The 27,748-nt window shown below is 57.4% G+C and overlaps 9 protein-coding genes across 9 annotated transcripts; 5 read left to right on the forward strand and 4 right to left on the reverse strand.

Moving 5' to 3' along the window:
- Window positions 1-999: 999 nt before the first annotated feature.
- On the forward strand, window positions 1,000-3,201 carry FA10DRAFT_289940 (hypothetical protein; the record flags this gene model as incomplete). The annotated part of the gene is made up of 5 exons (XM_025524329.1): window positions 1,000-1,209; window positions 1,281-1,498; window positions 1,564-1,668; window positions 1,702-2,047; window positions 2,112-3,201. 5 exons carry the CDS (start codon window positions 1,000-1,002, stop codon window positions 2,955-2,957), a joined length of 1,725 nt encoding a protein of 574 aa, XP_025380017.1. The 3' UTR covers window positions 2,958-3,201.
- A 640-nt stretch (window positions 3,202-3,841) lies between these two features.
- Window positions 3,842-5,062, reverse strand: FA10DRAFT_221413 (hypothetical protein; the record flags this gene model as incomplete). The annotated part of the gene is made up of 1 exon (XM_025518551.1): window positions 3,842-5,062. A coding segment is annotated over one exon (1,221 nt), but the record flags the coding sequence as incomplete, so codon positions are not given.
- Window positions 5,063-5,183: 121 nt separating this feature from the next.
- FA10DRAFT_7443 (Metallo-dependent phosphatase) lies at window positions 5,184-7,665 on the reverse strand. Its single transcript, XM_025525677.1, has 3 exons — window positions 5,597-7,665; window positions 5,496-5,529; window positions 5,184-5,427 (listed from the first exon to the last, which is right to left on the reverse strand). The coding sequence occupies exons 1-3, from the start codon at window positions 7,609-7,611 to the stop codon at window positions 5,290-5,292; spliced, it is 2,187 nt and encodes a 728-aa protein (XP_025380019.1). The 5' UTR covers window positions 7,612-7,665; the 3' UTR covers window positions 5,184-5,289.
- Window positions 7,666-7,763: 98 nt separating this feature from the next.
- On the forward strand, window positions 7,764-9,799 carry FA10DRAFT_236014 (AFG1-like ATPase). Its single transcript, XM_025519057.1, has 5 exons — window positions 7,764-8,174; window positions 8,226-8,341; window positions 8,399-8,797; window positions 8,854-9,427; window positions 9,502-9,799. Exons 1-5 carry the CDS (start codon window positions 7,782-7,784, stop codon window positions 9,655-9,657), a joined length of 1,638 nt encoding a protein of 545 aa, XP_025380020.1. The 5' UTR covers window positions 7,764-7,781; the 3' UTR covers window positions 9,658-9,799.
- FA10DRAFT_263575 (hypothetical protein) lies at window positions 9,751-13,563 on the reverse strand. The gene is made up of 2 exons (XM_025520273.1): window positions 9,890-13,563; window positions 9,751-9,816 (listed from the first exon to the last, which is right to left on the reverse strand). The coding sequence occupies exons 1-2, from the start codon at window positions 13,298-13,300 to the stop codon at window positions 9,808-9,810; spliced, it is 3,420 nt and encodes a 1,139-aa protein (XP_025380021.1). The 5' UTR covers window positions 13,301-13,563; the 3' UTR covers window positions 9,751-9,807.
- Window positions 13,564-14,079: 516 nt separating this feature from the next.
- On the forward strand, window positions 14,080-15,184 carry FA10DRAFT_7506 (hypothetical protein). The gene is made up of 3 exons (XM_025525680.1): window positions 14,080-14,464; window positions 14,530-14,811; window positions 14,876-15,184. Exons 1-3 carry the CDS (start codon window positions 14,274-14,276, stop codon window positions 15,165-15,167), a joined length of 765 nt encoding a protein of 254 aa, XP_025380022.1. The 5' UTR covers window positions 14,080-14,273; the 3' UTR covers window positions 15,168-15,184.
- A 419-nt stretch (window positions 15,185-15,603) lies between these two features.
- Window positions 15,604-19,046, forward strand: FA10DRAFT_298281 (P-loop containing nucleoside triphosphate hydrolase protein). The gene is made up of 2 exons (XM_025524576.1): window positions 15,604-17,833; window positions 17,887-19,046. The coding sequence occupies exons 1-2, from the start codon at window positions 15,754-15,756 to the stop codon at window positions 18,993-18,995; spliced, it is 3,189 nt and encodes a 1,062-aa protein (XP_025380023.1). The 5' UTR covers window positions 15,604-15,753; the 3' UTR covers window positions 18,996-19,046.
- Window positions 19,047-19,063: 17 nt separating this feature from the next.
- On the reverse strand, window positions 19,064-21,458 carry FA10DRAFT_236017 (oligomeric complex COG6). Its single transcript, XM_025519058.1, has 2 exons — window positions 20,554-21,458; window positions 19,064-20,488 (listed from the first exon to the last, which is right to left on the reverse strand). Exons 1-2 carry the CDS (start codon window positions 21,375-21,377, stop codon window positions 19,081-19,083), a joined length of 2,232 nt encoding a protein of 743 aa, XP_025380024.1. The 5' UTR covers window positions 21,378-21,458; the 3' UTR covers window positions 19,064-19,080.
- Window positions 21,459-21,531: 73 nt separating this feature from the next.
- Window positions 21,532-27,740, forward strand: FA10DRAFT_263580 (hypothetical protein). The gene is made up of 2 exons (XM_025520274.1): window positions 21,532-22,791; window positions 22,851-27,740. Exons 1-2 carry the CDS (start codon window positions 21,669-21,671, stop codon window positions 27,665-27,667), a joined length of 5,940 nt encoding a protein of 1,979 aa, XP_025380025.1. The 5' UTR covers window positions 21,532-21,668; the 3' UTR covers window positions 27,668-27,740.
- Window positions 27,741-27,748: the final 8 nt, after the last annotated feature.

Here is a 27,748-nt window from a genome sequence, read left to right on the forward strand (position 1 = left end):
GACGAGACGAAGAGAAAAGAGAGAGCATAGTCGCGGAACTTATTCCGAAATTTGAGAGTCAGCTTCCAGGCCAAGCAAGCCACGACGTGGAAGAAAAGTTGATAGACGCGGGAGATTTTCCGCCGAGAAGGCCTTCCCTTCTCCCGTGGCTCGGCCCGAGGCGAACAACGGCGAAGAGGGTCTACCGAATGAAGATCCATCAAACGATGGCATCGCGGAAAGGATGGCGATCCTGTGAAGGCCACGCGCGTCTGCCTAAAGATCCCTGCTGTGTGTCACTGTGCCCTGTGGCCAGTTCGATCTACTCGGCCAGCATGGTAGCTGAGCTAAAGATCGCTCGAACGCGTCAAATATTGCCGACAAACCTAGCGCAATCTCTTCGCTTAGTTGCGATGCGGACGATGCAGAAAGATCGATCTATCAGTCGTATGCAATAATTCTCCTCTTGCAGCGTTTGACGTGCGTCCCTTATGCTACTTGCCAAGGAAAAGCTCTCACACGCACCCAGGCCCCCGTCAAAGGCCTGTTTCGTTCGAACACTTTCGCCCATGCTTTGTAGGGAACGTCGACCTGATGAAATTATTGTCGAAAAGGACGGGAGTAGTGTGACGCCTACCATGTAGGGTCGAAGCATATCGTCGGGGACGCGCAGGTGCGACTTACGTACCGTCGGGAGTGCACTAGTACGTAGTACTTACTTGATTTGCTCACAAGGACCCATGTACATGTCATGTCCGTATAGAACGATGAAGCAGTTGCTCTCGATGTTCTAGATTTTGTCCGAGTCCTCTTTAGCGAAGGTCTTATAACTGAGTGGGCCCATCATTCCTTGCGCCTTGCGACTTGACACCTATTCTTTCCGACTCCTTTAACCGCCATCCTCCCTCCCTTCTCCCTGGTGACGGTGACCGCCTACTTTTCTTCTTTCCTTCTTTGCCCCTCCGTGACAACTGCTGCCCTCCCAACTTTGCACCTTCCTTTCTTTCCCAACTAAAAGCGATGCGACTCTCCTTTCTGCCTCCGGCCTTCATGGCCTTTCTGGCTCTCCTCGTGGTGGTCGAGGCCAATGAAGCCCTTGATGTCCGCGCTACTTCCAAGCGACCGTCGATCGTGTCCGGCAACCGCAAGAGCCACCCGCAAAAGATGATGGCCACGACCTGCTCGCGATTCCGCGATGCCTGCGTCAAGGCTGCTCTCGCTGGGAAAAGTGTGAGACTGTCTCTTGAAAGGAGCTATTCACAAGAAGAAGAAGCTCAAATGGCCTCTCTGGTACTTTACAGACCGGCAAGCACGCCATCGTCTACGATTGCTACAAAAAGGCGCCCAAGAATACGCAGTACCACTTCAACTGCCACATTGGGCGCAAGGACTACACCCAAAAGGCCTTGCGCAAATTCTCGGGCGGCACGACCTCGACGAGCTACACTGCTGTATCGACCACGACGAAGACCGTTTCGACAGAGACGGACCTGACGTCGACGACTGCGACTTTCTCCAGGTGAGGAAGATCACAGTGTTCTCCGTGAGATATTTAATTGTCTGACGCATTCTGTGCATCTGTAGCACGCAGACGGACACAGAGACGGCCACAACGACTGACGAGTTTAACACGACGACGACGACGACTGTTGATGAAACTGCCACGGTGCCCGAGACGACGGTTGAGAGGTTAGTGTCGTGGGTTGTCTTATCTGTGTGAAGTACTACAGAGCAAATATCGCCAATCGCCAGCTTCACCATCACCGAGACGTCGACGCTGTCGGTGCCCACTACGATTGTGCTGACTAACACGGTGACGACGACGTCAACCTCGACGTCCTATTCCAGTGTTGGTGACATCTTCCCCGTCATCGACTATCAAATCGCGACGACGAGCCCGGCGCGCCGAGCATCTCGTCTTGACGGCAGCAGCTTCTGCAAGGCCTACTCAAGCGCTTGCAGCCGTCAATGCGCTCGCGTCAACTCTACGCCCAAGCACCAGGTGTGCCAGCAGAAGTCCGGCGGCCGCGTCTCGCTTTCGTGCGTGTGCAAGAACAAAACGCTCGAGGTGAGTAGAGCAGGTTTTCTTATTGTCCTTTTGTAGGTTTTCTGATGTCCGATTGGGTGAATAGACACAACACGCCCTGGCCGATATTGGTGATGACCAGCACGTCTCGGTCGTCTCGACGATTGCCACTTCGTCTGCTACGGCTACCGTCACAAGCACCGTGGTCATTCCCACGACCGTCGTTGCCACCGAGACGACGACTTCTACGTCGCATGTTCCCGTCACGTCGACAGTTGTCTCCACCGTCACGAGCACCGGCACTGTCACGGCCACGTCCACAAGCAGCACGACTTCAACGGCCTCGGAGACTGCCACTGTCACTGTGCCCGTCGAGACCACGACGGTAACCGAGACGGCGACGGCGGTTGCTTCGACAATCGTGGTGATTGCTCCGACAGGTGTGGTGAAGGCGACCTACACCAACGGAGAGCAGCCTCGCTACGTCTCCCGACAAGATACGACGAACCGCGGTCTCAACACACTTGTCCTGGACAGTGCCCAAGCTGAGCCCGTCATGATGGTCTACGATGCGCCCACGAACACGTATGCGCTGCAGTACGTCACTGGTGGCCTCTACCTCTCTTGCGAAGTTGGAACGACAATGACCACGGGCACCTACGGCTTCTTCGTATCCGCCGCCGGTCGTGATGCGGGTCCTTCTGGCGGAGCCGGACCGTGGCAAGGTCGCCCCTACGAGAGCTACTGCTTCTCCGTCGCGGCCAACTCGATCACGCAGGCCACCATTCCGATCCAGGCCGTCTGGATTCAGCCCGACGGCACTAAGTTCAATCCCGTCTACATTTCTGACAATTACGAGGACCCCAACCGGTACATCATCGTGGCCGGTATGGATGGCCAATTTGGTACGGACTTGCCGACGGTCACCATGGCCCTGATCCCGCAGGCTTGAAGGCACGCATCTTCTATCGCTCCACATCACTAGTCACTATCCTGTCTTCACATGTCCATCTCTCGCAACCGCAGATTAATCGATCGCTTGCCCATTTTACCGTTTCGCTCCTTCGATGTCTGTGTCTGTAAGGAGGTAAACATATAACCGTGATCCTACTCGTACTCGACGTCAAGGCGACTAAAAGGACCTTTGGTGGTGTGTCTTTTTAGCCTTGATTGTGCGGCGACTGAAGATGTCGGGGATGAAGCCAGCATTAGGATCGATGGGTTGTGCGTCCGACGACAAGGGTGCGAGAGCGACAGAGGCAGCAGCGATGGATACGACGACGACGATGCGCTTCGTGAGCATCTTCGATCGCGGTGGCAGTCTGTGAGAGGTGAGCTGGGACCTTTCCAGCTCTCTTTCTCTTTCTAGCTGTCCCTACTTTGCGCCTAGGCGCCCGTGCGCCCGATACTATGGCGGAGTCCTGCAAATTTCATTGCGCTCCGCTCGCATGAGTGACCGCTGCTGTCCCTGCCTCAAACGACCCGTCTTTGAGGCCACCGCGACGCGGGCCGCGTCGAATGAAGTGTCGGACCGCCATCTCACAGCGAGTGGTCCCCCTTTCCAGCTTTGAATCTCCACGCACCTGAGTTCGAATCACACCAACGCCCTACAACGCACACGAGCTGCGCAACAGGCCAAAGCTGAATAGCAGGAGCGCATACTGACGGGTGGGCAAATGTCTCATCAAAATTATACGTTGTCTCTCCTCCAGGCTCTGGAGCAGTCTATGTGGCTTATGCTGTCTGATTTGCGCCCCTCTAGAGGTAGGCGAGGATGCATCCAGCGCCCTCCTCCTTTGTCACGACGCGAACCTCCGTCTTCTGCTGCCCCTCCAACACCGTTCCATCGATGCAGGTCCTCTTTGCCTTGGCGTCTGCCTGCGCCGGCGTCCATTCGTATCCGCCACACCGAATGTACTCGCAGGCTACAACTTGGTCCCCCCTGCCCTCTGAGGCCTCGTCTATGTCGCCGTCAGGCTGGGCAGGGTACGTGAATCCAACATGTTTTCCTCCGCTGTACACGCCCTTGAACATGATCGGGCCCAGCCTTTTCTGGGCAAATTGAATGCGAACGTCGGCCGTGTCGTCGCCGGACCAATTTTGAATCTCGTCGATGCTGCGCTTGAGGGACTGCACGACGGCTGGGTCCCTGCACGGCCGGATCAGCAGGAGGTCCAGCGCATCCTCGGGTCGCGCCAGCCGCGGCTCCGGGCATGAGCGAGCTGGACCAGAGAATGGGCCCGGGACAAAGTGCGGCTCCAACCGATCGGTCGAGAGGCAGGCCACATAGACAAAGGGTCCGTCGAGGGTGCTGGCGTCCTCTTTGACAAAGTCCTTGGCGAACGGATCGTAGCGGAAGACTGCATTGCCGTGCGTGTCCAAGGGCCGCAGCTTGAGTGTAGCCTGCGTCCAAACGATGGTGTTCTGCTCGGCTGCCATCTTGAATCTTTCAATGCCTGGGTGGGTCGCTCGAAGCGCTTCGGAGTCGGCCAGGATCGAGGCATGGAGCGCATGCGACGTGATGAGGTGCGCAAGCGTCGTCTTCTCGCTGTGGCCAGTCCCACTGTCACCGGCTATCGTCGAGACGCTAGCAAGGGCAAGGGGGTACATGCTGCCCGAGCTTTCTGTGTCGAGCATCTTCTCGAGGCTCTTCATCCGCCAAGCATCGCCCTCCTCCTCAGCACTGGCACCGCCTTGATCCGGCGGGTAGAGAGACGCATAGAGCGCGTTGGCCGTCCCTGCAGGTACCAGTGCGATGCTCGTCCTCGGTGGTGGTGTGTACCTCCCTTGGCTCCCAGGCTGGCCCATGAGCCCGTTAGTAACCTCGTGCGTCGTGCCGTCTCCACCAACTAGAATGACCTGCAGCTCGTCTCCTTCCTTGTCCAGGCTCGAGCGGATTAGCGAGGCGATACGGGCGCCATCGCCGGGACTTTCGGTCCGATGCACATCGAAGCGTCGGCTCTTGGCCTTCAGCCTTGGTTCAATCTCCTCTGTAAAAAGCCGTTCCGAGATTTGCCCGCCTGCCGCCGGATTGATGACGACGTGGATCATCCTCGTAGAGTCCTGCGCCATCTCTATCGCACTCTTTCAATGTTGGTCAGGTTGACTGATCGGTCGATGAGAGAAGCTGAGGTGCCTTTCATGCAAACCTGTCGGATTTTAGAGCTCGTTTTCGCGCCCGCACGGACCTGCTTTCTTCAATTCAAGTCATCAGATCATATTGATACAATCGCATGAATGACTGGACAGATAGCGCGATAGGTCGCACCCCAGGACTTCGAGAGCTACTGTTTCTTCTCTCCCTCTTCGTACAGGGTATTTTCGTCGATGCGCTCTTTTCGGCCCTCGTAGCGGTGCCACGTTGTCACCTTTTCTCCCCACTGCTGCAGCTCGATCACTCGGGTCCTGCGTGGGAAGCCGATCTGCAGTAGACGCAACGTGAGAAAATGAAGGACTGGTCGCAGATTTAGAAATCGTAGGACTTGCTCACCTTGCCATAGCCAGCGTAGGAAGTGCCGCCATTGCTGTGTCGGGCGTGCAAGACAGTGGTCAGATCGTGCTTGCAGAGGCCACTGAAATCGCCGTACTCACAAGCAGATCCACAGGCCCGTGACCCTTCTGCAGGCTGCATTGATATGCATGTGCCCGTGAAAGAAGCCTACAACGTCCCTCTCCTCCTGGGGCTGCGCGACGATTGCGTCAAAGATGCCCCCGTTCTTCTGCCCTCCCTCGAACGTGGCTCCCTCCTGCTCCTCGCCAAATTCGAGCTTGGACCCAGTGTGTGGGTCCTTGTCGACCGGCGCAAAGGCCTCGGGAATGGGAATGTGACAAAAGAAGAGGGCTTTGGGCTTGGCCAGATGCGTCGCCTTTGTGGCATTGCCGTTCCATACCTCGCCCGTGGCGGCGCTCTGCCGTTGCACAAGGGAGCTAGGCGACAAAGCGGTACCGCTCCTTCTCTTTACCTTCCACAGCCTTCCCAGATCCTTTGCCCCGTCGGGTATGTATGGCCGTGCGATCTTCTTCCACTTTGCCGAGACCTTGAGGAACCACTCGATCTGGTCCTTTCTGATCCAGTCGTACCCGTTCCACTTCCACGGCTTCCACTTGTCTTTCGGCGCAGCGCTGCCCGAGTCGAGGAGATAGAGGGTGAAGAGGTGCATGTCATCGGGGGCGGGAGAGTGAAGCTCGATGTAAAAGTTGCCAGCACCTTCGCCATCGTGCAAGCTCGCCGGACCCGTCCTGGTGAGCGAAAAGGGAAGAAGGCCGAGCATGCGCTGCTGCTCGACGCGACTCAGGTGGCCAGACTCGGAGTCGTGGTTGCCCTGGATGGCAGCCCAGGGAATCTTGCGGTCAATGACCTCCTTGAGCACTTTTGGCAGCACGCTCTTGACGTCCCAGCTGCTGCCCTGGCCATTGAGCTGGTCGCCGCTCCACACGACGAGGTCTGGTTTTTCCTCATCGAGCCACTGGCCAATGAGGGCGTTGGTGTCGTCGTCGGCCACGCAGGGTTTCTCCGAAGACTGCCAATCAACCTCCCTGCAGTCGCCATGGGTGACGGAGAAGTGCATGTCGGCCAATTGGACGATCTTGAAGGTGCCGTCGGCCTTGAAGAGCGGGTGAACGGGTAGCGGAGGGTTTGGTATTGGCGCACGGCGCATCGTAAGTCTAACGCCGCTCGAGGAGAACTCAGGCTGGTAGGGCGCCACCTGGCCCACGGGCTCGAAGCCGGGCCAGGGAGGGCCATTGCCGTAGACGATGTCGAGCTCCGTGACTGGCTGATAGGTGGAGTTGCCCGCCTTTGAAGGCTCGTGATACTCGCCTGCTTCGATTCCCACTCGGTCCTCGTCTGTACCCCCAACGGTCCGATAGTAGAGATGAAGCGGTGGGAGCTGCATGAAGATGCGCATGTAGTGGCTGCGCAGATCGGTCTTGACCCTGTGCCACCCGGCCCACTCCCCTCCTTGCGGGTTCTGGTCTGTGCCCAGCTCGACCAAACGTACCTCGACCACGTTAGGGACATCGGAGGTGCGCTTGGAGCGCCTATAGAAGATGTAGCGAGACTCGAGGGAGCCAAAGATGTTGCCGAAGACGCCGCCTCCCGTTGTCTTGCCCTTGTCCTTGGACTCATTGACCTCACTCTCAGAGTCTAGCGGTCGATCTACTTTGACCCAAGGCCCCAGCCGAGCATCCTTTGCGGCAGTACTCGGAGGTCGACATACCTCGAAACCAAATCGAAAGCACTGGTGGACGGTGATCTCAGTGAGGGGAAATGTGTTGGGCACCAAGGGCGCAAAGATGTCGTTCGGAAACGAAGGGCCATACGTGATGGGAGCGGAGGTCGCTGTGGAGGAATGCTGTTCCTCGAGGTCTTGCTGGGGCTTGGCGAGACTGTGTGGCGAAGCGAGCATGTCAAAGGCCTGGTAGCCAATGTAGCGAGTTGAAGGGGGAAACGAAGGTCGATAGAGGAGACATGTCCACGTCAGCAGAAAGATGAAGCCCGCCCATGCGAGGCAGAATCTGATCGGAGGCCTCGTGCAGCACGAGCACCTTCTTTTCCTCCTGTCGGGAGTCCCCAACTGGCTCCATGCTGGCGTCCTTGTCACCATAGCTGGTGTTTCAGGAGGTCAGTTCGCGGGTCAGTCCAACAGCGTGCTAGTTAGTCTCTTTGGTCTGCAGACGCGCCAATAGTCTATTTCTTATTTGTCTGTCCGAAACCCGAAGAGCAGAAGAACTACAGAGCCCCACGCACGTCCTGCGTCCATCACCGATTGTCGTCATGGCTGCTGGGACAAAGTGGCAGCTGCTGTCGGCGGCCATGCGACGCCCAGCCAGAGGTGCCTGGCCATCAATTGCCTCAGCATCGGCGATCAGGCCAAGTGCCAGGCTAGCTGCGATTCCCGCGCGGACCCTCACATACCGATCACCAAGACAAAGCAGGCCTTTTTCCTTCTCAGCTCCTCGCAGAGACAAGAACTTTGCAGCTGCCACCGACCTCGAGACGTCCTCGCCGATTGCCCGATATGACAGCCTGGTCAAAAAAGGGCTTCTTCGAGAGGACTCGTACCAGCGAAAAATTGTCGGAAAGCTCGAAGCGCTGCACGAGGAACTCAAGAGTTACACGCAGAAGCTGCAGCCAGAGCCTCGCTCGCCCACGCACGATGGCGGATTTGTGAGTCTGCTGTGCCTAATCGGCATTGTCTTTGCTGACCATGCCATTTAGCTTTCACGCCTATTTGGGCGGAGACCGCCGACAGTGGGGGAGCAGGAAAGCATCACCATCCCTTCCGATATCCCCAAGGGCCTCTATCTCTACGGAGACGTGGGTACGGGAAAGAGGTAAGTCAATCATGTCGTATGCCTTCCAGAATCTCTGCTAAGTCTTTGCTTCTCCAGTATGCTGATGGATCTTTTCTACGATACGTTGCCGGCCAACATTACAAAGAAACGACGAGTACACTTTCACCAATTCATGATCGATGCTCACAAGCGCATGCATGCATTTAAGGCGCTCACGCACCGCCCTAGCGGCATGGTCATGTCTGCACGCAGCGCAGCATTCAACGCCGTCGGAGCTGGTGGCGCCGCGGGCGGAGGCAAAGAGCGATCGCAGTTGAGCAAGGATGCGGGAGAAGAGGTGGACCCGATTCCTCACGTCGCACGAGAATTTGCGGAAGAGGCCAGCGTGCTCTGCTTTGACGAGTTCCAAGTGACAGACATTGCAGACGCCATGATTCTTCGGCGGTTGTTTGAGCACATGCTCGGTCACGGCGTTGTCTGTGTCGCCACGTCCAAGTGAGTTATCTATCGCTTTTGTCTTCTTGCCCTGTATTGATGTTCTTTTTCCGCAGCCGACACCCGGATCAACTGTACAAGAATGGCATCCAGCGCTCGTCATTTGTGCCCTGCATCGAGCTCCTCAAGAAGCAGCTCGACGTCACCGACCTGGACAGCGGGACCGACTACCGCAAGGTGCCACGGGCGCTGTCCAAAGTCTACTTTTCTCCCCTTTCGCCCGAGAACCTGTCGGAGATGAACAAGCTCTGGGACGCCCTGACGTCCGATGAAGACGTTGTCACAAATCGACCCCTAACAATCTGGGGAAGGACGCTGCCCGTCCCGCTCTCAACGCCTCGCGTTGCTCGCTTCACATTCATGGAACTCTGCGGCCGGCCGAGGAGCGCGGCAGACTACATTGAAGTGTGCCGATCGTTTGGCACCATTTTCATCGACGAGATTCCCGAAATGGGTCTGCATCAAAAGGACCTGGCCAGACGCTTCATCACATTTGTCGATGCCGCATACGAGTCCAAGGTCAGACTCTTTGCGAGCAGCGAGGTCGAGATGATGAAGATCTTCAGCAAGGGCGAAAGGACACAAGATGGCCCTACGCCAGACCAACTGAGAGCGCTTATGGATGACTTGGTACGTTTTCCTTGGCTCCACTTTTTGATCTCATAAAAGACAAGGTAGCTGACTTGTAGAGCTACACCCCACAGGGACTGACGATGGACCAGATGGGCGGCCTACCACTGGCTACTGGCGAAGAGGAAATCTTTGCCTTTGCACGCGTACTGAGCCGGTTGAGCGAGATGAGCTCAAAGCAGTACGCGGAGCTTGCCGGGGGCCAGCACGAGGCCCCGCCAGAGTATTGAGCATGCCACACGCGTCGGCTCTACGGACACCATGCCAAAGATCGTAGTGGGACCCTAGTGCTGGGCCTGGAAGATGAGGCGCAGTCTGGAACATGTCTAGAGATATCCATTGAATAGATGCTCGAATGAACAACATTGGAAGAAGTTTAATTAGCGAATCTGTTGAGCGGCCGATGATCGCATCATGTCAGTGGTAGGAAAAAAGGAGAGGAAAATGAACGGCTGAACTCACAAGCTGGGGCTTCTGTGCAAACGCGACTCTCCTCTGCTCTTCGTCTCTCCGGTCACTGCTCACAGCAGATCGACCGTCTTCGAAGCTCCTCCGCGGGTATACATCTCCTCCACCGCCTGCTAGTCCACCTGCTCCCTTTCGTGGAGGCGCGGTGGCAGTGGCCGCAGGATTGACTGGTGGTGCACTAAGTCTCCGGTAGTTTACCGGTGGCCTCGGCTGGACAGACAGACCTTGCGCCTGCTGCTGCTGGTGCTGCAACGCGACCGGATGCCTCGGCGGGGGATTGGGTGGTACCGGTCGCGCATGCCTCGCCGCCGCGTAGCCCTCGTACTCGTCCCTTCCCAGGGGCGCAGAATCATGGCGCGTACGGCTTGCAGCAGCCGAAGAAGATGGGGTAGCGTCGTAGATGTACCCGCCATAACCGTCTGCGGTCCTCTTGACTGAACCGCCCGAGGTAGAATAGTCGAATCGAGTCTGATAATTCGATGCGAGGTCTGTAACCCTCCGCATATTGGATGGCAGATCCGTCGGTGGCGAGAGAGGCCTGTCGACGTTGGGACCCCTCTGACGGTCTCTCTCCTCTTTCTCGGCCTGGTAGTGAGCCTTCATGCGCGCAACAAAGCTCCGCTCGCTGTCCGTCGAAAGTGTCCGGTTGAGGCTCATGTTGCTCAGACGGCTGCCGCCGACGGAAGGAGCGTAGCGGTCCGGCTCGTAACGGACACGTTGCTCCTCTTCGTAATCCGGCCTTCGATCGGCATAGTGACGAGGCTGCTGAACAGGTTCAGAGTATCTAGGACGTGGCGAGGCTACGTGGTCAATGCGTTGGGGCATGGGCGGGGGCGTTGCGACAACGTCCTCTCTCCGATAGCCCTTTGCAACGGCCGCTCCCTCCCGATCGAGCATCCTTAGCCGATCCTCGGCCTCGGCGAGCCGTCTCTGTAGCTCGGCCTCACGCTCGAGCTGCTTTTCGCGCTCCTTTTCGCGCTCCCAAACACTCACGCTGCGCCCGCCATGGCTGCCCGACCTCGCACTGCCGTTATTTGCGTTTTCGGTGGGGAATCCGCGGCCAAGTGATGCTGTAGCATAAGGTCTCGAGGCATCTTGCAACGGTGCAAGGAGCGATGCCTGTTCTTGTACTGATGTTTGCGCGCTTGCAGCTTCTTGGCGCTGCGCGTCAGTGTCCACGTAGCGGTCCAGGGGTCGATGAAGCGGCAAGTCTTTGACAGCTGCTGCGCGCTCGGTCTCGAAGTTCTTGGTCGGGGATGACGAAAGCTGATTCTTGTTTTTAAGAATGCCAACAGTCGGGCTGGACGTCGCCTGCTGCTGCTGCTGCTGCTGCTGTTGCTGCTGCTGCTGGGCCTCTTCCTCGGCCTCCTCGTCCTCTTCCTTGATCATCTTGGACGGGTCAAAGAGCCCGTCCAAGCGCTCGTCGGGCGGCGTGAGGGGCGTGTGGGGACCTCGGCCCGCACCAACACCAGCCAGATTGATCATGGAATTGTTGGAGTCTTCTGATCCCAGGTTTGACGCGGAATTGCTCAGGCTCGGCGTGGCGTCTGAACTGTTTTGGCCTCGCGATGTGTCCTGGCGCGCATTGCTTGTCGTGTCTCGTGCAACGCTCGTTGCGGGAGCTGCGGGAGGAGAAGCAGAAGTTGTGGTGGGCTCCGCGGCTGGCTCCTCATCCTTCCTATCCTCGTCCTGGCCGCGATCAATGATAGTTCCCTCGGCCCCTGACGAACTTTGAGCGTGATGCGAAGGCTTCTTTTCCTCTTCGGCTGAAGTGTCCTCCTTAGGTGAAGGTGGCTGCTCTTCCCACTTCTCTGACTTGACCGACACCGCCTGAACGGTGGGTTTGCGCGAGACTGTGACAGCCGCCACGTTTGCCGCATCGGCCTTCTTTTCCTTGGGCGACTCAGCTGCTGCTGCTTTCTCTCCCGGTGCTTTGTCCGCAACAACTTTTCCGTTGCTATCGAGCCTTGGGAGATTAGCATATGTCACGCTCGGATCCTTGTCTGTCTCCTTGGCCAGCTGCTGCTGCTGCTGCTGCTGCTGCTGCTGAGGAGGAGGCTGCCAGCCCATCTGTTCCGCTTTCCAAGCGGTCTGGGCCTTCTCGATTGCTGCCTGCCGCAGCTTCTCCTGCTGGTTGATGGCCTCACGAGCCTCGAGCTCCTTGACGGCCAGCACCTGGGCCCAGCCCAGCGCTTCGTCAGTCAGCTCAGGAGGCTGAACGTTAGCCATGGCCTCGCTCGAGGCGAAGTTGAGCCACTCGTTGAGCTTGCCCACATGTGGCCCGATCTTTCTGACTTCCTCGCAGTGCGCCTTCCACTCGGTATCGGCAAGGCCGCCCATCGTCGCAGCCACCGCGAGGCTGGTAAGGTATGTCTTGGCGCCAATACTGGTCCCATGGGTACTCTTTGCGCTTGCGATGTCGTTGGTTAGGCCCTGGATGTCACGGATGTACTTGTCGTGGCTCTCGACCGCTCCTCGCCCGCTCTTCTTGACATTCTTTTCGTGTGTCGCATGGGCCTTCTTGACCTTGGAATCGAGAGTCTCGACGAGGTCGTCGTGTGCCTTTTCCTCTTTTGCAATCTTTTTAAAGTATCGCGCGCAATGCTCGTTGAGGGCCTCGTACTCCTTTTGCACCATCTTTGCATGCTTCGAATGGACGTCGTTGATGCCCTCAAAGATGGCAGAGGAGGCCAGAAGCGTGTTGGCGGGGACCTCTTCGAGGGCCTTGGCCTTTCCCAGCTCGTTGAGGCTCTTTGCCAGCCGTTTCTCGCTCTTTGCTAAACGCGCCTTGAGGTCTCTATACTCGTCTACGGCGTCAAGGACGGACTCGAGTGCTTTAAGGCTCTTGTGCATGTCGTTACGGTCAATGGCGTGCGATTGACCAGCTTTGTTGTCTGCTTCCTGTGCATGCAGCTTCGTGGATGGCGCCGTCGGCGATGTGGGCCTTGACGAAGATGGCGCCAGGTTTTGGACGGGCGCCAGATGACCCATTCCAAGGACGTGCATTGTTCCGTTGGAAGTGCCGATGCTGTTGCTGTTGCTTGGCGTGGGCGAGAGATTGGTGAAAGATGGGACAGAGTCAAAATATTGGCCTCGAGACGAGGTGGCCTGACCAGGCGAAGGCGTGTTGGGGTTCGAAGGCGTGCCCGTGTAGCTTCGGCTGCTGTTGATGCTGCTGGTGTAGTATGGTGGCCCAGGTGGCGCAAGGCTGCCGCTGGCCACGTTGTTAGTCTGGTGAGATGATGCGACGCTATAGACGCTTTGGTGGCCAATGGAAGATGTCGGTCCTACGTGACTCCGTTGTTCAGTTCCGGTGGACGCAGAAGCCGGCGTGAAAGGGGCTGATCCGCCGTATTGCGAACTTCCTCCTCCGCCTCCGCTCCCGCCTCCGAAGAACTTTTTCATTGTGCCGCTGACACGCCAAGGGCGGTTATCTCGTCGCCTTGTCTTTCCCAGGGGCTCTCGTGGTGGTCAATGCACGGGCGGTTCGGTATATTCCTAAAGCTCCGCCTTCTTTATGAGCCCGCTTCCTCTGTCGAAGCGACTGGCTGGCTAGCTTTATGTGTGCTGTTTGTGGCAGTGTGTCTCGGTGTCGTTGATGGTGGGGCGTCGAAAGCTGATGTACAATGTAGTGCTCTGCTCGACCGACCCGTCAAGCTGCTTTAAACAAAACGCGCCTCGCTGCAGCCTGTCGAGCGGCCAAATCAAGCTCAGGGGTCGAAACTAAAAAGTCCGCGTCTTAGAAGATGACCCGAGCAATGATTGACCACGTGGCTCCAAGCAACCGTGTTCCGGCATCGTCTCTCTAGCGCCGTGACGGCTCGACGCGGGCACGGATTGGATTCAGCCTTCGTCACTGCTCATGGGCTCTACGTTGAGTCTTTGAGCGCATTCAAGAAGGCCAGACTGATGAAGGCAAAGGATCCGCACATGAGAGGCTCTAGTCACCTCCTAGCACCTATTCGCAGGCCAAGCCTGCGATGGCGATGACTTCTTATGTTGAGATTGGCCAAGAAGTAGTGCTTTCACTTTTCAAGCCCCGCATTTGTAGAGACTTATTTGTTTTTCATCTTCGGGCTGGAGAAAAGGGCTGGAGGAAATTGAAACTGGAAAGAGATCGCGCATCGTCCCACTGCCAGAGACGGTTAGGAAAAATCAGCTTCCCCGCCTCTCATACCTCTTCTGACCCTCCGCTCTCACACTCTCTCACCCTCTCCTTCCTCGCTCTCTCTCTCCCTCAATCTCCTTACCCTTCCGCCTACTCCCCCCCGTTCGCCTTCTTGCCTTCTCCCAGCCTTCGTCTCCCACATCACTCGTTTCCGCCATTTCTTTTCAAGTCGATTGAAACCAAGGATTACCAAAAAGCCGGAACCGTACCATGGCTCCACTCAACCCTCTGCTCCTCGAGCTGCCACTGCACCTGGCGGTGTTTGGCTTTGCTACGGCCCTGATGGGCCTCACGGGCTCTCACATCCACCAGCTTGGCGCTATTGTGGACAAGATGCAGCACCAGAGCTCATACCCGGACTTTGTCAATCTTGACACCCAAATGATACGCAATGTCGACTTGTGAGTCGCCAAATTTCTGCCTTTTCAACCCCGCGAGAGACTGACTGCGTTCACCTCTATGACAGAGCCATGCTCGTCATTGGATGCGTCCAGTGGGTCTTTAGCGGCTTTGCACTTCTCATGGCCTGCAACCAGTTCAAGAAGCGGAGGGGAGAGTACTCCGGAAAGGGTACTGGCGCCTGGCTGGTCGTTGGCCTCGGCCAGCTCCTTCTCTTGGGCGCGTGGACGGGTGTTGTGGCAGCATACACGGCCTACACGGTCATGAAGACGTACAACTTCAGGGAGGGCTCGGGCTACTCGGAGCCATTTGACAGCAACCACGCCATTTACCTCTTCCAGATCAATTCGTGAGTTGCTCTTCTCTTATCTTGGGTTCATCATTTCACTAACCGATCGAGTTGTTTTCGACAGCTACATCCAACAGCAATCGACGGAGAGCCTCATCATTGGCCAGAACCCCGGAGCGACGGGCATCACCTTCTCCCTTGGCGAGTGGGACGTTTCGACGCTGGCCGAGGCCAATGCGATTCTCAACAAGCAGAATTACCTCAACATCTTCTCGTGGAAGGCCGCCGTCGCCGTGGGCTGGTTCGAGCTTGGCACCACCTTCCTTGTCACCGTCGTCCACTTTGCCCTTCCATTCGTCTGGAAGCGCATGGGCCTGATCCGACAGCCAAAGAAGACGAGCCAAGAGTACTACTAGTCGCCATTTCTTCTTTTCTCTCTTCCATCCGCCTCAACCTTCTACCTTCTTCGCTTCAGGTGTACGCTTATTCAACACACACACTCTCTCTTTACCCCGTACTTCTCGCCTTTTTTTGTGCTCTCGAGCCACTTTCCCGTTGCTACCATAAGCCCCTCGCGTGCGGTCACATTGGTGCCTGCGCCCATCGGCGAGCTCTGCTACCGTCCCACATACAGTCGTTTTAGCACACATAGTACCCCACCTTCTGTTGTTGCTTGCTCGAATCTTGATTCTTTTCTGGATCTCACTTTGCTCCTCAGCCTTTCGTCGCACAGGCTACTACTTGCATCCGGCTCTATGCGCTCCACCGCGGCTGACTGACCGACGCGTGCGCTGACGCGCGCGAAGAAAATTGGACAGCTCCAATGCAGATGCTCGTGTTGGTTGCTTGCAACATTCACCTGAGGCAACACGACTCGACAGACGCCTCACATCATTGGAAGGGAGTGAGGAAGCCATGCTGTACATGTGGTTCTATATGACTCCCGAGTAAAAGCCAAGGAAGAAGACAAGATAGGGGGTCAAAAGGCTGGAAAAGCGGTCCATGCGACAGTCGACACTCTCTGCGTTTGGGCCGCCTCGTCCGACCACGGCGCCACCGATTGACGCGCGGCCTCCTCTGCCTCTCCCTTACTTCGACCAAGACTTGTCCAACAGTGTTGAAGGTGGCGCAACAGCTGATATAGAAGGCGATCCGGAGCGGCAAGGCAAGGAAATGCCGGCTCCTGCGCTCCCTCCGTCGGACAACGACCAACGTCTGCATCCTGCGGCCGAGACGATGGATCATGGAGGGCCCGAGATTGGCACGGGCCGAGGCCAGGAGGCGGGAAGTGACGTGTCTTCATGGCTTCCCAGACCAGGGCCGTCTTCGTCGTCTGGCGAGGCAGCGCCGACACGCAGCAGGAGAGCCGCTGCGACGCGGTCCGAGGCGCAAAGTCGGCAAATGACGCTGGCGCTCAATGGCGCGCTGGCTCTGGAGAGAAAGGCTGCCTTATCTTTCGCTGGAAGAGAGGCAGGGGATGATGGGGAAGAATACCTGGTAGAGACGGGCAGCGGTGGTGTGGGGGCTGCGAATGAAAGCGAAAGTGTTCCGAAGAGAAGAAAGAGGGGAAGGCCGAGGAAGGATGAGGCGGCAAAGGACAAAGCGAGGGAGATCAATCTAGTCGACGATGACGAGGAAGACGAGGAGGGAAAGAAGAAGATGGAAGAGGCGAGGAATAGAAAAAAGAAGGAGAAAGAAAGGGAGCAGGAGAAGGAGATGAGCCTGCAAGTCAAAGGGAACGGCTCCTCCGACGGGAAAGTCCACTCCTTTTTCGCAAAGCGACTACCGCGGCCGCCGGCAGAAGAGCAGACGAAGGACGTCGCTGCCGCCAATCAGAACGCCTTCTTTGTGGCGGGCAACGGGAGCTCCTCTAGAGCGGCAGCGCCGTCATCAATAGTCAAGAAAAGGCCCCTGATGGAAGCGAGGTGGCCGAGAAGTGAGGAAATGCTCGTCGAACCTCCTCCGCAGGTACAAGATGTCCTACCGTGGAGTCGTCAATTCAATTGGCCAAAGAAGGAACCCAAGGACCGTATCCATAATGGCTTAGCACCCGAAGAGTTGCAGCCATTGCCTTGGCAACATCGCGCCGGAGCACACAACAAAGGTCGAAACGAAGGCGGCCGTTCGCCCGTCACATCGTCTAAATTGCACCCAGAACAATTGGAAGAGCTCGTAGCTTCGAGTGCGAACACACTTCCAAGCGGAAGCTCCACGAAGCTCGCCGGCAAAGGCCTCACTCAAAATAGGTCAACCAAAACCAACGAGGCTTGGACTGATCGATGGAGGCCGCTCAGGGCTGATGAAGTGCTCGGCAACGAGGTCGGAGCGACTTATCTGCGCGACTGGATACATCAACTTCAGGTCTCGCCTACGGCCTCGGTCAGAAGTACGGCCAAGACGGAGCAGGAACAGAATGGCTTGTCATCGTCGCCTGGCAAGAACAAGAAGCGCACGATGCAAGTTCAGAAAAGGGCCGAAAAGAAACGTCGAAAGAAGGCTGCTTCGAGGCGAGGGGGTCTCGATGGCTTCTTGGTGGACGACGACGATGGCGAAGATCAAGTCGGAAGCTGGGACGAGGGAGACGACGAGGAAAGTGCGTGGTTCGATCAGTTCCGAACAAAGAACGTTGAAGACCTAGTAGCTACCGCGAATGTAGACGAGCCAGATGAGACGTTATTTGCCAACAGCGATAGGCTGGCGAATGTCCTTGTTCTCACCGGTCCCACCGGCAGCGGCAAGACAGCATCGGTGTATGCGTGTGCCTCGGAGCTCAACCACGAGGTCTTTGAGATCTACCCTGGCATGGGAAAGAGAAGCGGAAAGGAGCTCAGCACGGCTGTCGGCGACCTAGGGCGAAACCATATGGTTTCGAGTGGCGGCACGGGAGGGGGAGCTACTTGGAAAATGCTAGATAGGAAAGAAACTACGACGATCTCGAGCAACGGCCACTCGACAAAGCCTCGTCAGTCAGTCATTCTCATTGAGGAAGTAGACCTGCTTTACGACGAAGACAAAGGCTTTTGGGCCGCCGTCGTCGAGCTTGTTGCCGAATCTAGGCGACCAGTGATTCTGACATGCAACGGTAAGTGGTATTCCCCCAACTTTCCTTGAAATGAAAGACTAAAGCCTTCTCAGATCTCTCGGCTGTACCGTTAAGCGATCTGCCCATCCAGCGGGTCCTCACCTTCCGCCCGCCTCCTGCATCGATCGCAGTTCCTTATTTGCAGCTTCTGTGCGCTCACGAGGGATACCTTGTCGAGCGAGCCGATCTGGAGAAACTCTACGCTTCGACGCAAGGGCTTGAAATGGATCGAGCAGCTATCTCGCAGCTGACTTTTACTTCGGATGGGCGAGATGGCGGTCCGGTCAATCCACGCATGCAGCTCAATGCCATCGACAAGCTGTCAGATCATGAGTCCTTCGCTGCACTCGACCTTCGCCAGGCTATAAATCAGCTTCAATTCGAGTGTCAAGGGTCCTGTGACTCAACAGCGAACACGCATCCAGCCAAGGCAGCGGCCCCCTCGTGTCGGCGGTTGATGCCACAGCAGCTGGAGAATCGCTCCTTCTTCGATGCATCGATCGAAGCGCCGTTCGATCGCGCGAGCGAACTTCTGGAGCCCGATCGCTACCTGCCCTTTGCGACGCATGATGAGTTGCAGCTGCCAAACGAGATGGTTGCCTTACCAAAGATGAAGCCAAGACCAATCTGGGCGGCATTTCCCACCTTTGCTCGCGAGGACGAATATCGTTCTGTCCTTGCGCCTTGGAATAGCGACGAAGAAGAGCTGTTACTAGGTCGCCGGACAACATCGAGGAAGGTCGATGAGGTGCTGGGGTGCAGGGGTCTCTGCCTCGCTCCCTCCTGGTCTGCCTTCCTCGGCTCCGATCACTGCATCACCGACTACACTTCGCATCTCTGCCGCATGGTCGCCATCGACGATGTGGCTCAAGCGCAGCACGCTGCGGAACTCGCACGGGCCCAAGAAGAGGCTCTGAAGCGACGGCAGGCCCTTTTCGAAGAAGCAAGTGCCGTCTCGGGAGGCAGCCAGCGGCAGCTCGACGAAGAGGCGCTGCAGAGCGCAAGCTTCAGTCTGGCAAAGATTGGCATCAGGAGCACGCGGGGCTCCACCCAGATGATCCTGAGCGGCAGCTCCGAGGGACCGGGCGACTTTGTGAGACTGCTGGACCTGGACAAGCCAATTCTGGAACGGATCAGGGAAGTAGGATCATTCAGCATGTAAAAAGGAAACCAAGCAAACATCATGTACCGTATTCGAATCAATCGATGCTCGTGTCAAACTCAAACCAAGAGCTTTAACAGTTGTTTCATTGAGGAGCAGAAGAGGAATCTGAATCGACGCCAAGGAGAATCCTAACCTCTTGAACGCTTCTCAGCTTCAAACCCGAAGTTCCAGAGGTTTCCGTCTCGACGAGGACCTTGTAGTCATCGGCGAGGCTTCTCAGCGCATTGCCATGCACAGCGCTCCGAGCCGACGGAGACTGAAGCAGGCGGAGCTCGGGTGGAGCAAGAAGCGCAGCACCCGAATTGAGAAACGTCTCCAAGGACGCTTGCATCTTTTTCCACTCCTTCTCGTCCGTCCTCTTGGGCGGGGCAGAGGCCATTGTCGAGAGGCCGCTCTGCCGCAGGAGATGTCGATGGTGTCGCCCCGTCAGGTCTCCGAGAAGTCGGGAGGCCTCTCGGTCGACCTTGATCTTTGTCAAGCTGAGCGTCGCTTCGTAGGGCTCGACAACGGTGGTGCGCATGTGGCCCAAGCAGTTGAGGAGGTAGATGGACCTATTCCAGTGGGCTGGCGTGTCGTCGTCTATATTAGCAGCGGGATCCAGCAGATCCTTTGCGCTGCTGCTCCTCCGTCGGCTCGATGCAGGCAGGAGCGTGTCTGCACATCGAACGCACAGCTCCATCATCGCATCGATCAGACGCGCAAGGACCGGTCCGATGTCTGAAGCGACATTTTGCCCCTCTTTCTCGTCATCGCGTAGAGGCAGGGTGTCGCCAAAGAGGTCTTGCTCGGACAGTGTTGACTGGTGGACCGCCAGAAGCTCCTTGAGTGTGGCACATGCGCCCAAAAGCGGTGGCGATGGTCCCAAGTCCGACTCGGGCGTCTGGTGGAAGCGTGAAAGGCCAGCTGCGAGATTGTCGAGGGTGTTGAGAAAAGCTCGATATGAGACCTGGCTGATCTCTGAGAGCGTCTTGCTCAGCGCCGCTTTGCTTCCAATTGTCCGTTCCATCGTCACCCGGTAGAACTGAACGAGCGAAGCGAGCTTGAAAGTCGTAATGCACCCTTCCTGCGAGTTGACAGTCTGCTCGACGCGCACGTTGAGCGGCCTGCCGCAGCCTTCCAGGACACGATCGAGGACTTCCCTCGTCCAGATCTCGCCCTTCGTCAGACCAATCTGCTCCATAACATCGCGATCTCTTGTATAGTCGATGCTGCCTTCCAGGCCTCGTCGACGTTCTCCCACCCTCCGTCGACCTTCGATGTCTTCTGCCTTTTCAAGACGTGAGAAGAGGCCGATGAGGAACTCGCGCTCAGAGGCTACCGACTGGTGAACCCAGGCCAGCATGTCGCCGACGTAGCGCATCGGGTCGTGGGCATGTAGCTCGATGGGCCGAGGCAAAAAGGAAGGCGCGGGTCCGCCCACTGTCAAGGCCATCTGAAAGGCATTTGACAGTTGCTTCGCTCTGGTCGTGGCTAAAGCCTTGAGTGCAGGTCTGGGGAGACAGAAAGTCAGCGTGTCCAGTCTGGCCCCAAGCACCTTGAAACTCTGGCATCTCACCTGAGCAGGTCCTCTCGCTGATCAAGCCTCTTGACCGACTCTCGCACATTTTGTCCGACATCCTGGCCCTCTTTGAAGGTACTTCGAAGCTCAAACGTGAGCCACTTGGCCACCTTGGTCTGCGCCTTGTCCATCAGGCTGGCCGTCTCGTCCATGATGTCAATGCCCGCCCTCATGCCGCCCACCTGCCCCTCTTCGCGGCCTACGAGGAGGACATGGCAGTCGGCCCTTATGGCCTCGATGCGATCCATTGCCTCAAAGAGAAGAGGCCCGACCGGAAGCGATCTCGATTCGATTGCGTCGATCTGTGCCTCGGCTAGTGTGAAGCGCGAGAGAAAGGCGTTGAGCAGCTTTGCATTCTGCGCTGTCGTTGCCCTCTGCTTTCGCAAGCCATCGGCATGTTCCAAGAGGTACCGCGTCGAATCGTCTGCGCGGGTAAGTCTTGAGTCGATGTCGTTGCAGGCCGCGTAGAGCTCGTCGATGTGGTTTGAGACATCTGAGATCGCCCGGTCCACTGTCTCCAGGACGTCCAAGTAGCCCAGCGTGGCGTCCTCGACCGAGTCCTCTGCATCTTTGGCCACCCTCGTCCGTGCCCACGCCACGTCAAAGTGCTTCTTGTGCTTTGCATCGTCTCGACGGCTGTAGCGCTCCTCTATATCGTCGAGGGCCTGTTTGACTGCCTCGGGGTCCGTCTCTTTCGAGCGTCTAGGATCAAAGATGGAGCGAAGCTTGAGCGAGAGCGGGTGCGTCGCGGGCAAGGGGTCGAGGTGTGACGACGAGCCCGGTCGCCTTCGCGAAGGCCCTGCCTCGGTCGAGGCTGCCATGCGTTTGCCTTTCCCTCTGGCTCTTTCGCTCGCGCGCTCGCTGTCCGGGCGCCGCGTTGTCAATGAGAGCAGACAGGTTCGGCGCACGGCCACTTCCCTCTCTTGGCCCTGCATTTTCGATTTTTCAGGTCGGCCGGCGACCAAAAGCAACGAACGCGTCGAGTGGAGCAGCCAGTCTCGCCTTCTGTCCTTTCACCTCTCACCTCACCTCTTCTCTTCTCTCCTCCCTTCCCTTTCCCGTCTTTTCCGTCTCGTCTTCGTTGCGGCGTTTGTTCACGTAGAGGAGGCAGAATGCATCGAGGGAGTAGCATCGGCACCGGAAGTGGTCCATGGCCTTCTCAAGGTGTCGAGGACCCTCTCTACGAACAGGACGAAGAAGGTGTTGATGAGGAAGAGCACAGGGAGCGGCTTCAGGACGCTTCGTCTACCGACAAGCCTACAAGGCCGGCGGGTCCACAGCCGTTGACGGGGAGGAGAAAGACGCTAGGAAACGAGGGAACCAACGACGCCGAGCCGCTTTCAAACTCAAACGGCTTCGACAACCACGAAGCTGGCGGGGCCAGTGGCTCTTCGTCTTCGTCCAAGGTCCCAGCGGCAGGTGCAGGTACGAGGGTAGGGCCAAGACCGGTGCCAAAGTCTTCGTCTTCGCTTCGTCACATCTCTTCCAATACACGTAACGTCTCCTTTGGCGTCCCCGCTGTCCACGACACACCCTACGCCGGCGGCGAAGGAAGCGCCGTGCAGAGGCAGCTCAACGCTGACAAGAGGAGGCTAAACAAGGAAGAGCATGATATCGGTCCAGATGCTGAGGACGACAGCGAAGGCTCGCAGTCAAGCGGTGGCAGCTACGAGGCGGACTTGTATGGGTCAATAAGGAAGAGAAAGGAAGGCTCACCCTCTTTGTCCGCAAATCTCGAACTCATCGGCAGCGACGATGACGAAGACTACGGCTTCGACGATGCCGGAAGAAATTTCTGGCAGAGCAAACCCTCGATAGACGTGCAGGGACGGGAAGCAAATCTAAACGACTCCCTTTTAGGATTCCCGTATGACTCGGAGACTCGTGGGCTGGCAGACGTTGATGCTGGGGAGGGAAACAATGCGTTCGGCATGGACCTGGGGCCTCGTCGAAGCGAAGCTAGAAGACGGTTCAGCGATTCGTCGTCGTCCTTCGCTATTCCAGGGGACGTAGATGCGAGCGCAGAGGCTGATGCGCGGAAACGAGATCGATACCTCGCTGCTGAACCTGGCGGGCCTTCGCTGTCTGGTCCCAAGCGTGCGCCGTGGCATCCAAAAGGGCCAGCAGGAGACGGTAGTCGTGTAAGCCCGCCTCTCCTGGGCCCCACGAGCGGCCTCATGACACCAGGACCCCAATTCCCCCAGACTCTTCACACGCCAGTTGGGACACCTCCAGGTGAGATGTCTTTGTATCTATGGCATCACCCACGCGCGCTAACACTGTCAACGAAACAGAGCATACACCCATCGTGGAGCCCCGGCAACGACTTGAGTGGTACACCATGCTCGAGTCCGTCCTGGCTTCCGAAGTGCTTCGCTCCGAGACGAAGAGAATCAACTCTGCTGATGCGCCCTCGTTGACAAAGGAAAAGCTCATGTACCATCGCTGGCTCGACATTCGCGCCAGTCTCCGCGGTCGAGGCCATCTTGCCGGCGCAGTCGAGACGGAGGAGAAAAGGCTGGCAAGTGGATGGCCGATCATGGTCCGCGAGGTCATTGGAGCCATCAACGAATGCAGGGGCGTGGCTGAGAAGCGAGGTCTCGAAGTTCAGCAAGCCCACGACGACGCAGAGGCGGCAGCAACGACGGCAGCGGCAGGGTTGATTGGGAGAGATCAAGTCGTCCATGAGGCCAGCCGTGCCGTCGACGACAGCTCTGGCATCAAGGAGAAGATTCTCGATGAGGTCGGTCAGCTCCTCGCGCGTGTTGACAGCGCAGAGGAACAGTTTCCTTCGATGAAGAAGATCGTAGAGGTGGTGCCAGAGTGGGGCAGCAAGGCTCTGCAGGACAAGCTCGAGGCGCTGTACAGCTGGTACAATGTCACTAACAGTCTTCGGCTCCAAATTGGTGTCTTGCAAAAGTGGACCGGTAGTGACACACTCGAGATTGCAGGACACCAAGCCCCCAATCGTCAAGACCCCGAACGGAGCCACATGGAATCTGGCCGTCCTCACCAGGGCGTCGGGGGACCACCTGGTGCGGGAGCGCTTGCGGGCAAGGAGATGGAGGAGAGCACCTTCCTGGAGCGAATCCTCAAGGAAGACTCGCTTCAATCAACTTTTGAGAAGCGGACCCTTTCAACGCTCAATGCGCTCATTCTCAAGGCCAAGGCATCGATCATCCAGCACCACAATGCTTTCAGCCGGATGGCTTTGCCTTCCTTTGAGCCTGAGCTGGTGCAGCTCATCAATTTCCCGACTCGCATCATGGAGGGGGCTCTCAAGCTTCGGCTCGACTATGCAGGCAAGCTGCGCGATCCGAGCGTGCTCATCATCGACTCGTTGACCGACGACTTGAGAGCCGCTATCGCCCTGGCCTGCCGCATCAAGATCCAATACACGAGCATGATGATTCCCGACCCTGCCAATGGCTGGGAGCTGCCGCCGTGCATCGGCATTGGCTACGACGACGTGCTCCGTCAAGCCTTGCGCTTCTTCTTCAAGCTGCTTCAGTTCAAGCTCAAGGGTGCCGTGTACTTTAAAGAGACGGAAGTCTTGGAGCCCGAATGGCGCTTCCTCAGCACCGCCGTTGAGGTGATCGATGGAGGTGATGTGATCGTGGCCAAGAGCGTGACCAGATTCGTCAACCAGCTCTTCAATCGCATCGTCGACTACTTTCGGAGGGAGCTCTCTGCGCCAACGACAACGGCAAGGTCCTCGCGCTATGGCCGTAACCTCGCAGATGGCCCTCCACGTCGCTTCGACGCCATTCGCTCCCAGACAAAGGCAGCTGAGATGGCGCCCCGCGGGCCCTCGACGGCGGGCGACCTCACAAAGGGCAATGTCCTCGTCACGCTCGAGGAAAAAATCAAGTGGATTCACCAGGTATTCGACAGCGTCCGGATTCGCAGCCGGAAGCTACTCAGCTTGGCAAGAGATATTCGCAATCGGCTAGAAAACGCGGCAGAGTATGACCTGAGCAGCCTGCGGCCTTCCCAAGGCGCACCGGAGTCGGACTCAAATCCAGACTTATCGACGACAACCGCAACGCCGTCGAAACAGGGCAATATGGACCTGACCGAGTTTTTGCAAACGCTCATCAACGCTGGCTACTTTTTGGTCATGACAGGCACCTTTGAGGCCGAGGGCACATACCTCATTGCCGAACCCAGTCTGCAGGACAAGCCGGAGCTGATCCAAGAGCTCTTCCTCAAGTGCATGCGCCGCGTCAAGCCTGCCGATGAGGACACAGCGCTGGCTGCCGAAGCCAATGCCAATGCCCTGCCAGGAGACGAACCTGCACGCGAGAACTTGCGAGACGATCAGTCGGAGGGCGAGGGTGCTGGTGGGGCTGGGTCGACAATGGGACTCGAGGATGAACACCCTCGCTATCTCTTGCTCTTGAGCCCTCGCGACGCTTTCATGTGGACGGGACGAATCATGTCGCTCAAATTGCTGAGGAGAATACCCGTCGAGCTCAAAGATCGAAGATTGCGACTGGTTGCTGATGGTCCTAAGCGAAGGCTGCAGATGTGCAAAGAGCACCTTTACACCGTCTTTGCCGCTGCTGCGAGGGCTCGAGAGCTCCAAGGTGAAGGTCCGCCACCGCCAGCCTCTACCGCCAAAGCGTCTAAGAAACAAGAAGAGGAAGACGTTGCCAACAGCTTCCCGCTCGAAGTCATCAGCGAGCACATGGCCCACATGAGCTCAGTTCAATCAGAACTCCGAAGCATCAACCAGGGCGTCTACCTCTTGTCCGATACGCTCATCCGTTCAGCACCCACCATCCGACGCAAGCTTCGAGGTCGCAATGGCGACGCAGAGCAAGCTGCGCGAGAACGAAGCCGCTCGTCGTCCGACGGCATCACCAGTGATGACCTTCTGAAAGAATCATCAAAGGGGGGTGACTGCGACGAGCTCATTCAGAATTGCTACAGCATGGCTTCGGAGCAGGGATTCCGTGCTCTGCCGTTTATTGAGTCTGCACGCTTGCAAGGACAGATGACTCTGGCGCTGGCACGCCTGGCCATTGATTGGGTCGCCTTTATCTGTGACGACTGCGAGCCGACGGATCGAAAGACGTTCAAGTGGGCAGTGGCTGCGCTGGAGAACGCGATGCACGTCACACGAGCAGATGCAATTCTCAGTTTGAGCGAGCAGGACTTTACGCTGATGCGGAGCAAGGTCGCCAGCTGCATTGTCCTCTTGATATCTCACTTTGACATTCTTGGCGCAAGAAGCAGCGTGGCAAAGGCAAAAGAGGAAGAGGAGAGGCTTGAGCGAGAGAAGGCGGAGCGAAACAAGGTGCCGGGGGCGCCTGGAGCAAAGGAGCCCTCAGAAATGCGGGAGGCGGCGGCCAAATTGGTGCAGGGCATGGGTGGTGTTGGTGCCCCTCCAATGCTGGGCAGAGCCGACAGCGGGATGCAAGCCACCGAGGAAAGATGGGTGCAGAAAGTCATGGAGTGGGACGCGGCCAGGCAGTCCATCGAAGCCGAACAGCGCCTCATCGGCAGGGTCCTCGACGATACCAAGTTCGAGGACCGTGGCTTGCAGAACCTGGCCTCGTCCTCGAGTCGCATCCAGATTCGATGGCAGCAAGGACGCTTCATCGGCGGCGGCACCTTCGGAACCGTCTACCTGGCTGTCAATCTCGATTCAGGCGGCCTTATGGCGGTCAAAGAGATCCGCTTCCAGGATATTTCCTCGACGCCGGGCTTCTTCAAGCAGATTAAGGACGAGATGAGCGTGATGGAGATGCTTAGCCACCCCAACATCGTCGAGTACTATGGCATCGAGGTTCACCGCGACAAGGTCTACATCTTCGAAGAGTATTGTCAGGGAGGCAGTCTGGCCCAGCTCCTGGAGCACGGTCGCATCGAAGACGAGACTGTGATCCAGGTTTACACTCTGCAGATGCTTGACGGACTCGTCTACCTGCATTCGAAGGGCGTCGTCCACCGCGACATCAAGCCGGACAACATCCTCCTCGATCACCTGGGCGTCATCAAATTTGTCGACTTTGGCGCTGCGAAGGTCTTGGCCAAGAATCAGCGCACTATTCAGCGGACACGCAAGCCGGGAGTCGTGGCGCCCAATGCAATAATGGGCCCTGACGGCAAACCTGCGCCGGGAGGTATGGGCAGCCTGCAGGGCACGCCCATGTACATGGCGCCCGAAGTCATCAAGCCCGATCCCCAAGGTCACGGCGAGTTTGGCGCCATGGACGTCTGGAGTTTGGGATGCGTTGTTTTAGAGTTTGCCACAGGCAGAAGACCCTGGAGCAATCTCGACAATGAATGGGCCATCATGTTCCACATTGGTATGGCTAACCAACACCCTCCGTTGCCGGAGCCCGGCCAGCTGTCAGAGCTGGGCATCGATTTCATTCGTCAATGCCTCACTATCTCACCCGATCAGAGGCCCTCGGCGGCGAAGATGAGAGAGCATCCCTGGATCCAGAACCTCATCGATGTCCTCAACGCCGCTAATGCGGAGGAAGAGGCAGCGGCGGCGGCAGCCAACAATAGCAATAGTGGGAGCAGTAGCAACCTAAACGTCCCTGGTGGAGACAGCGATGGCTCTCACTTGGCCCACCAACATCAACATCACCATCCCATCATACAAGCGGGCGACAACGCTGCTGGCGTCGCAGCCATGGCCGCGACTCCTGGCACAAGGTCGATTCACGGCTTCAACTTCCCCAGGCCTTCGGCAACTGCCTCGCTACGGTCATCAGACCTGGCGAGTGCGAGCAGCCACGAGTCTTCGTCGGTCGCTTGGCAATCTACATCCTCCCGCTTGGCACCTCCAGCACCGACGACGGCGGCCACATCGCTAGAAGCGCCTGCGGAAGAAGAGACGAAGGAGCTCGGGTCGCTCTCTACTTCTGCACCGGCGGACCAGGGAAAGCCAGAGGTGCATGGGCAGGCTCATCCTCCAAAGGCGGATCCAGGACACCCACATCATGAACATCCGGGCTATGAAGCCCAAGTGGCTGACATGGCCTACAGAGGGGAGGACAAGCAGACAGACGAGATACTTGCGCCTGGTCCTCCTGATCTGGGAAACAAGGCCGACGAGGGCGAGGCTGGCGCGCCCCGCGGTGGAGAGTGAGCACTTTTCCAAATCTCATGTGTTTTCTACGACCCATCTCTCCCTGTGTTTGCGTTTCTTTGTTCTCTTGTGCAATTATAG

This window comes from Acaromyces ingoldii, assembly GCF_003144295.1.
Source record: "Acaromyces ingoldii strain MCA 4198 unplaced genomic scaffold FA10scaffold_1, whole genome shotgun sequence".
NCBI lineage: Eukaryota > Fungi > Basidiomycota > Exobasidiomycetes > Exobasidiales > Cryptobasidiaceae > Acaromyces > Acaromyces ingoldii.

Excerpts from the sequence above, each read along its gene's own strand:
- FA10DRAFT_7443 (XM_025525677.1), bottom strand. The coding sequence starts at position 7,611 with ATGGTGACAAGGACGCCAGCATGGAGCCAGTTGGGGACTCCCGACAGG. Across the intron at positions 5,530-5,596 it reads ACGGGCCTGTGGATCTGCTT|CAATGGCGGCACTTCCTACG; the intron begins GTGAGTACGGCG and ends CGCCCGACACAG. Across the intron at positions 5,428-5,495 it reads CCTACGCTGGCTATGGCAAG|ATCGGCTTCCCACGCAGGAC; the intron begins GTGAGCAAGTCC and ends CGTCTACTGCAG.
- FA10DRAFT_236014 (XM_025519057.1), top strand. The coding sequence starts at position 7,782 with ATGGCTGCTGGGACAAAGTGGCAGCTGCTGTCGGCGGCCATGCGACGC. Across the intron at positions 8,175-8,225 it reads CCACGCACGATGGCGGATTT|CTTTCACGCCTATTTGGGCG; the intron begins GTGAGTCTGCTG and ends CATGCCATTTAG. Across the intron at positions 9,428-9,501 it reads GAGCGCTTATGGATGACTTG|GGACTGACGATGGACCAGAT; the intron begins GTACGTTTTCCT and ends TACACCCCACAG.
- FA10DRAFT_263575 (XM_025520273.1), bottom strand. The coding sequence starts at position 13,300 with ATGAAAAAGTTCTTCGGAGGCGGGAGCGGAGGCGGAGGAGGAAGTTCG.
- FA10DRAFT_7506 (XM_025525680.1), top strand. The coding sequence starts at position 14,274 with ATGGCTCCACTCAACCCTCTGCTCCTCGAGCTGCCACTGCACCTGGCG. Across the intron at positions 14,465-14,529 it reads ATGATACGCAATGTCGACTT|AGCCATGCTCGTCATTGGAT; the intron begins GTGAGTCGCCAA and ends CCTCTATGACAG. Across the intron at positions 14,812-14,875 it reads TACCTCTTCCAGATCAATTC|CTACATCCAACAGCAATCGA; the intron begins GTGAGTTGCTCT and ends TGTTTTCGACAG.
- FA10DRAFT_298281 (XM_025524576.1), top strand. The coding sequence starts at position 15,754 with ATGCGACAGTCGACACTCTCTGCGTTTGGGCCGCCTCGTCCGACCACG. Across the intron at positions 17,834-17,886 it reads AGTGATTCTGACATGCAACG|ATCTCTCGGCTGTACCGTTA; the intron begins GTAAGTGGTATT and ends AAGCCTTCTCAG.
- FA10DRAFT_236017 (XM_025519058.1), bottom strand. The coding sequence starts at position 21,377 with ATGGCAGCCTCGACCGAGGCAGGGCCTTCGCGAAGGCGACCGGGCTCG. Across the intron at positions 20,489-20,553 it reads CAGCGAGAGGACCTGCTCAG|ACCTGCACTCAAGGCTTTAG; the intron begins GTGAGATGCCAG and ends CTGTCTCCCCAG.
- FA10DRAFT_263580 (XM_025520274.1), top strand. The coding sequence starts at position 21,669 with ATGCATCGAGGGAGTAGCATCGGCACCGGAAGTGGTCCATGGCCTTCT. Across the intron at positions 22,792-22,850 it reads GCCAGTTGGGACACCTCCAG|AGCATACACCCATCGTGGAG; the intron begins GTGAGATGTCTT and ends TCAACGAAACAG.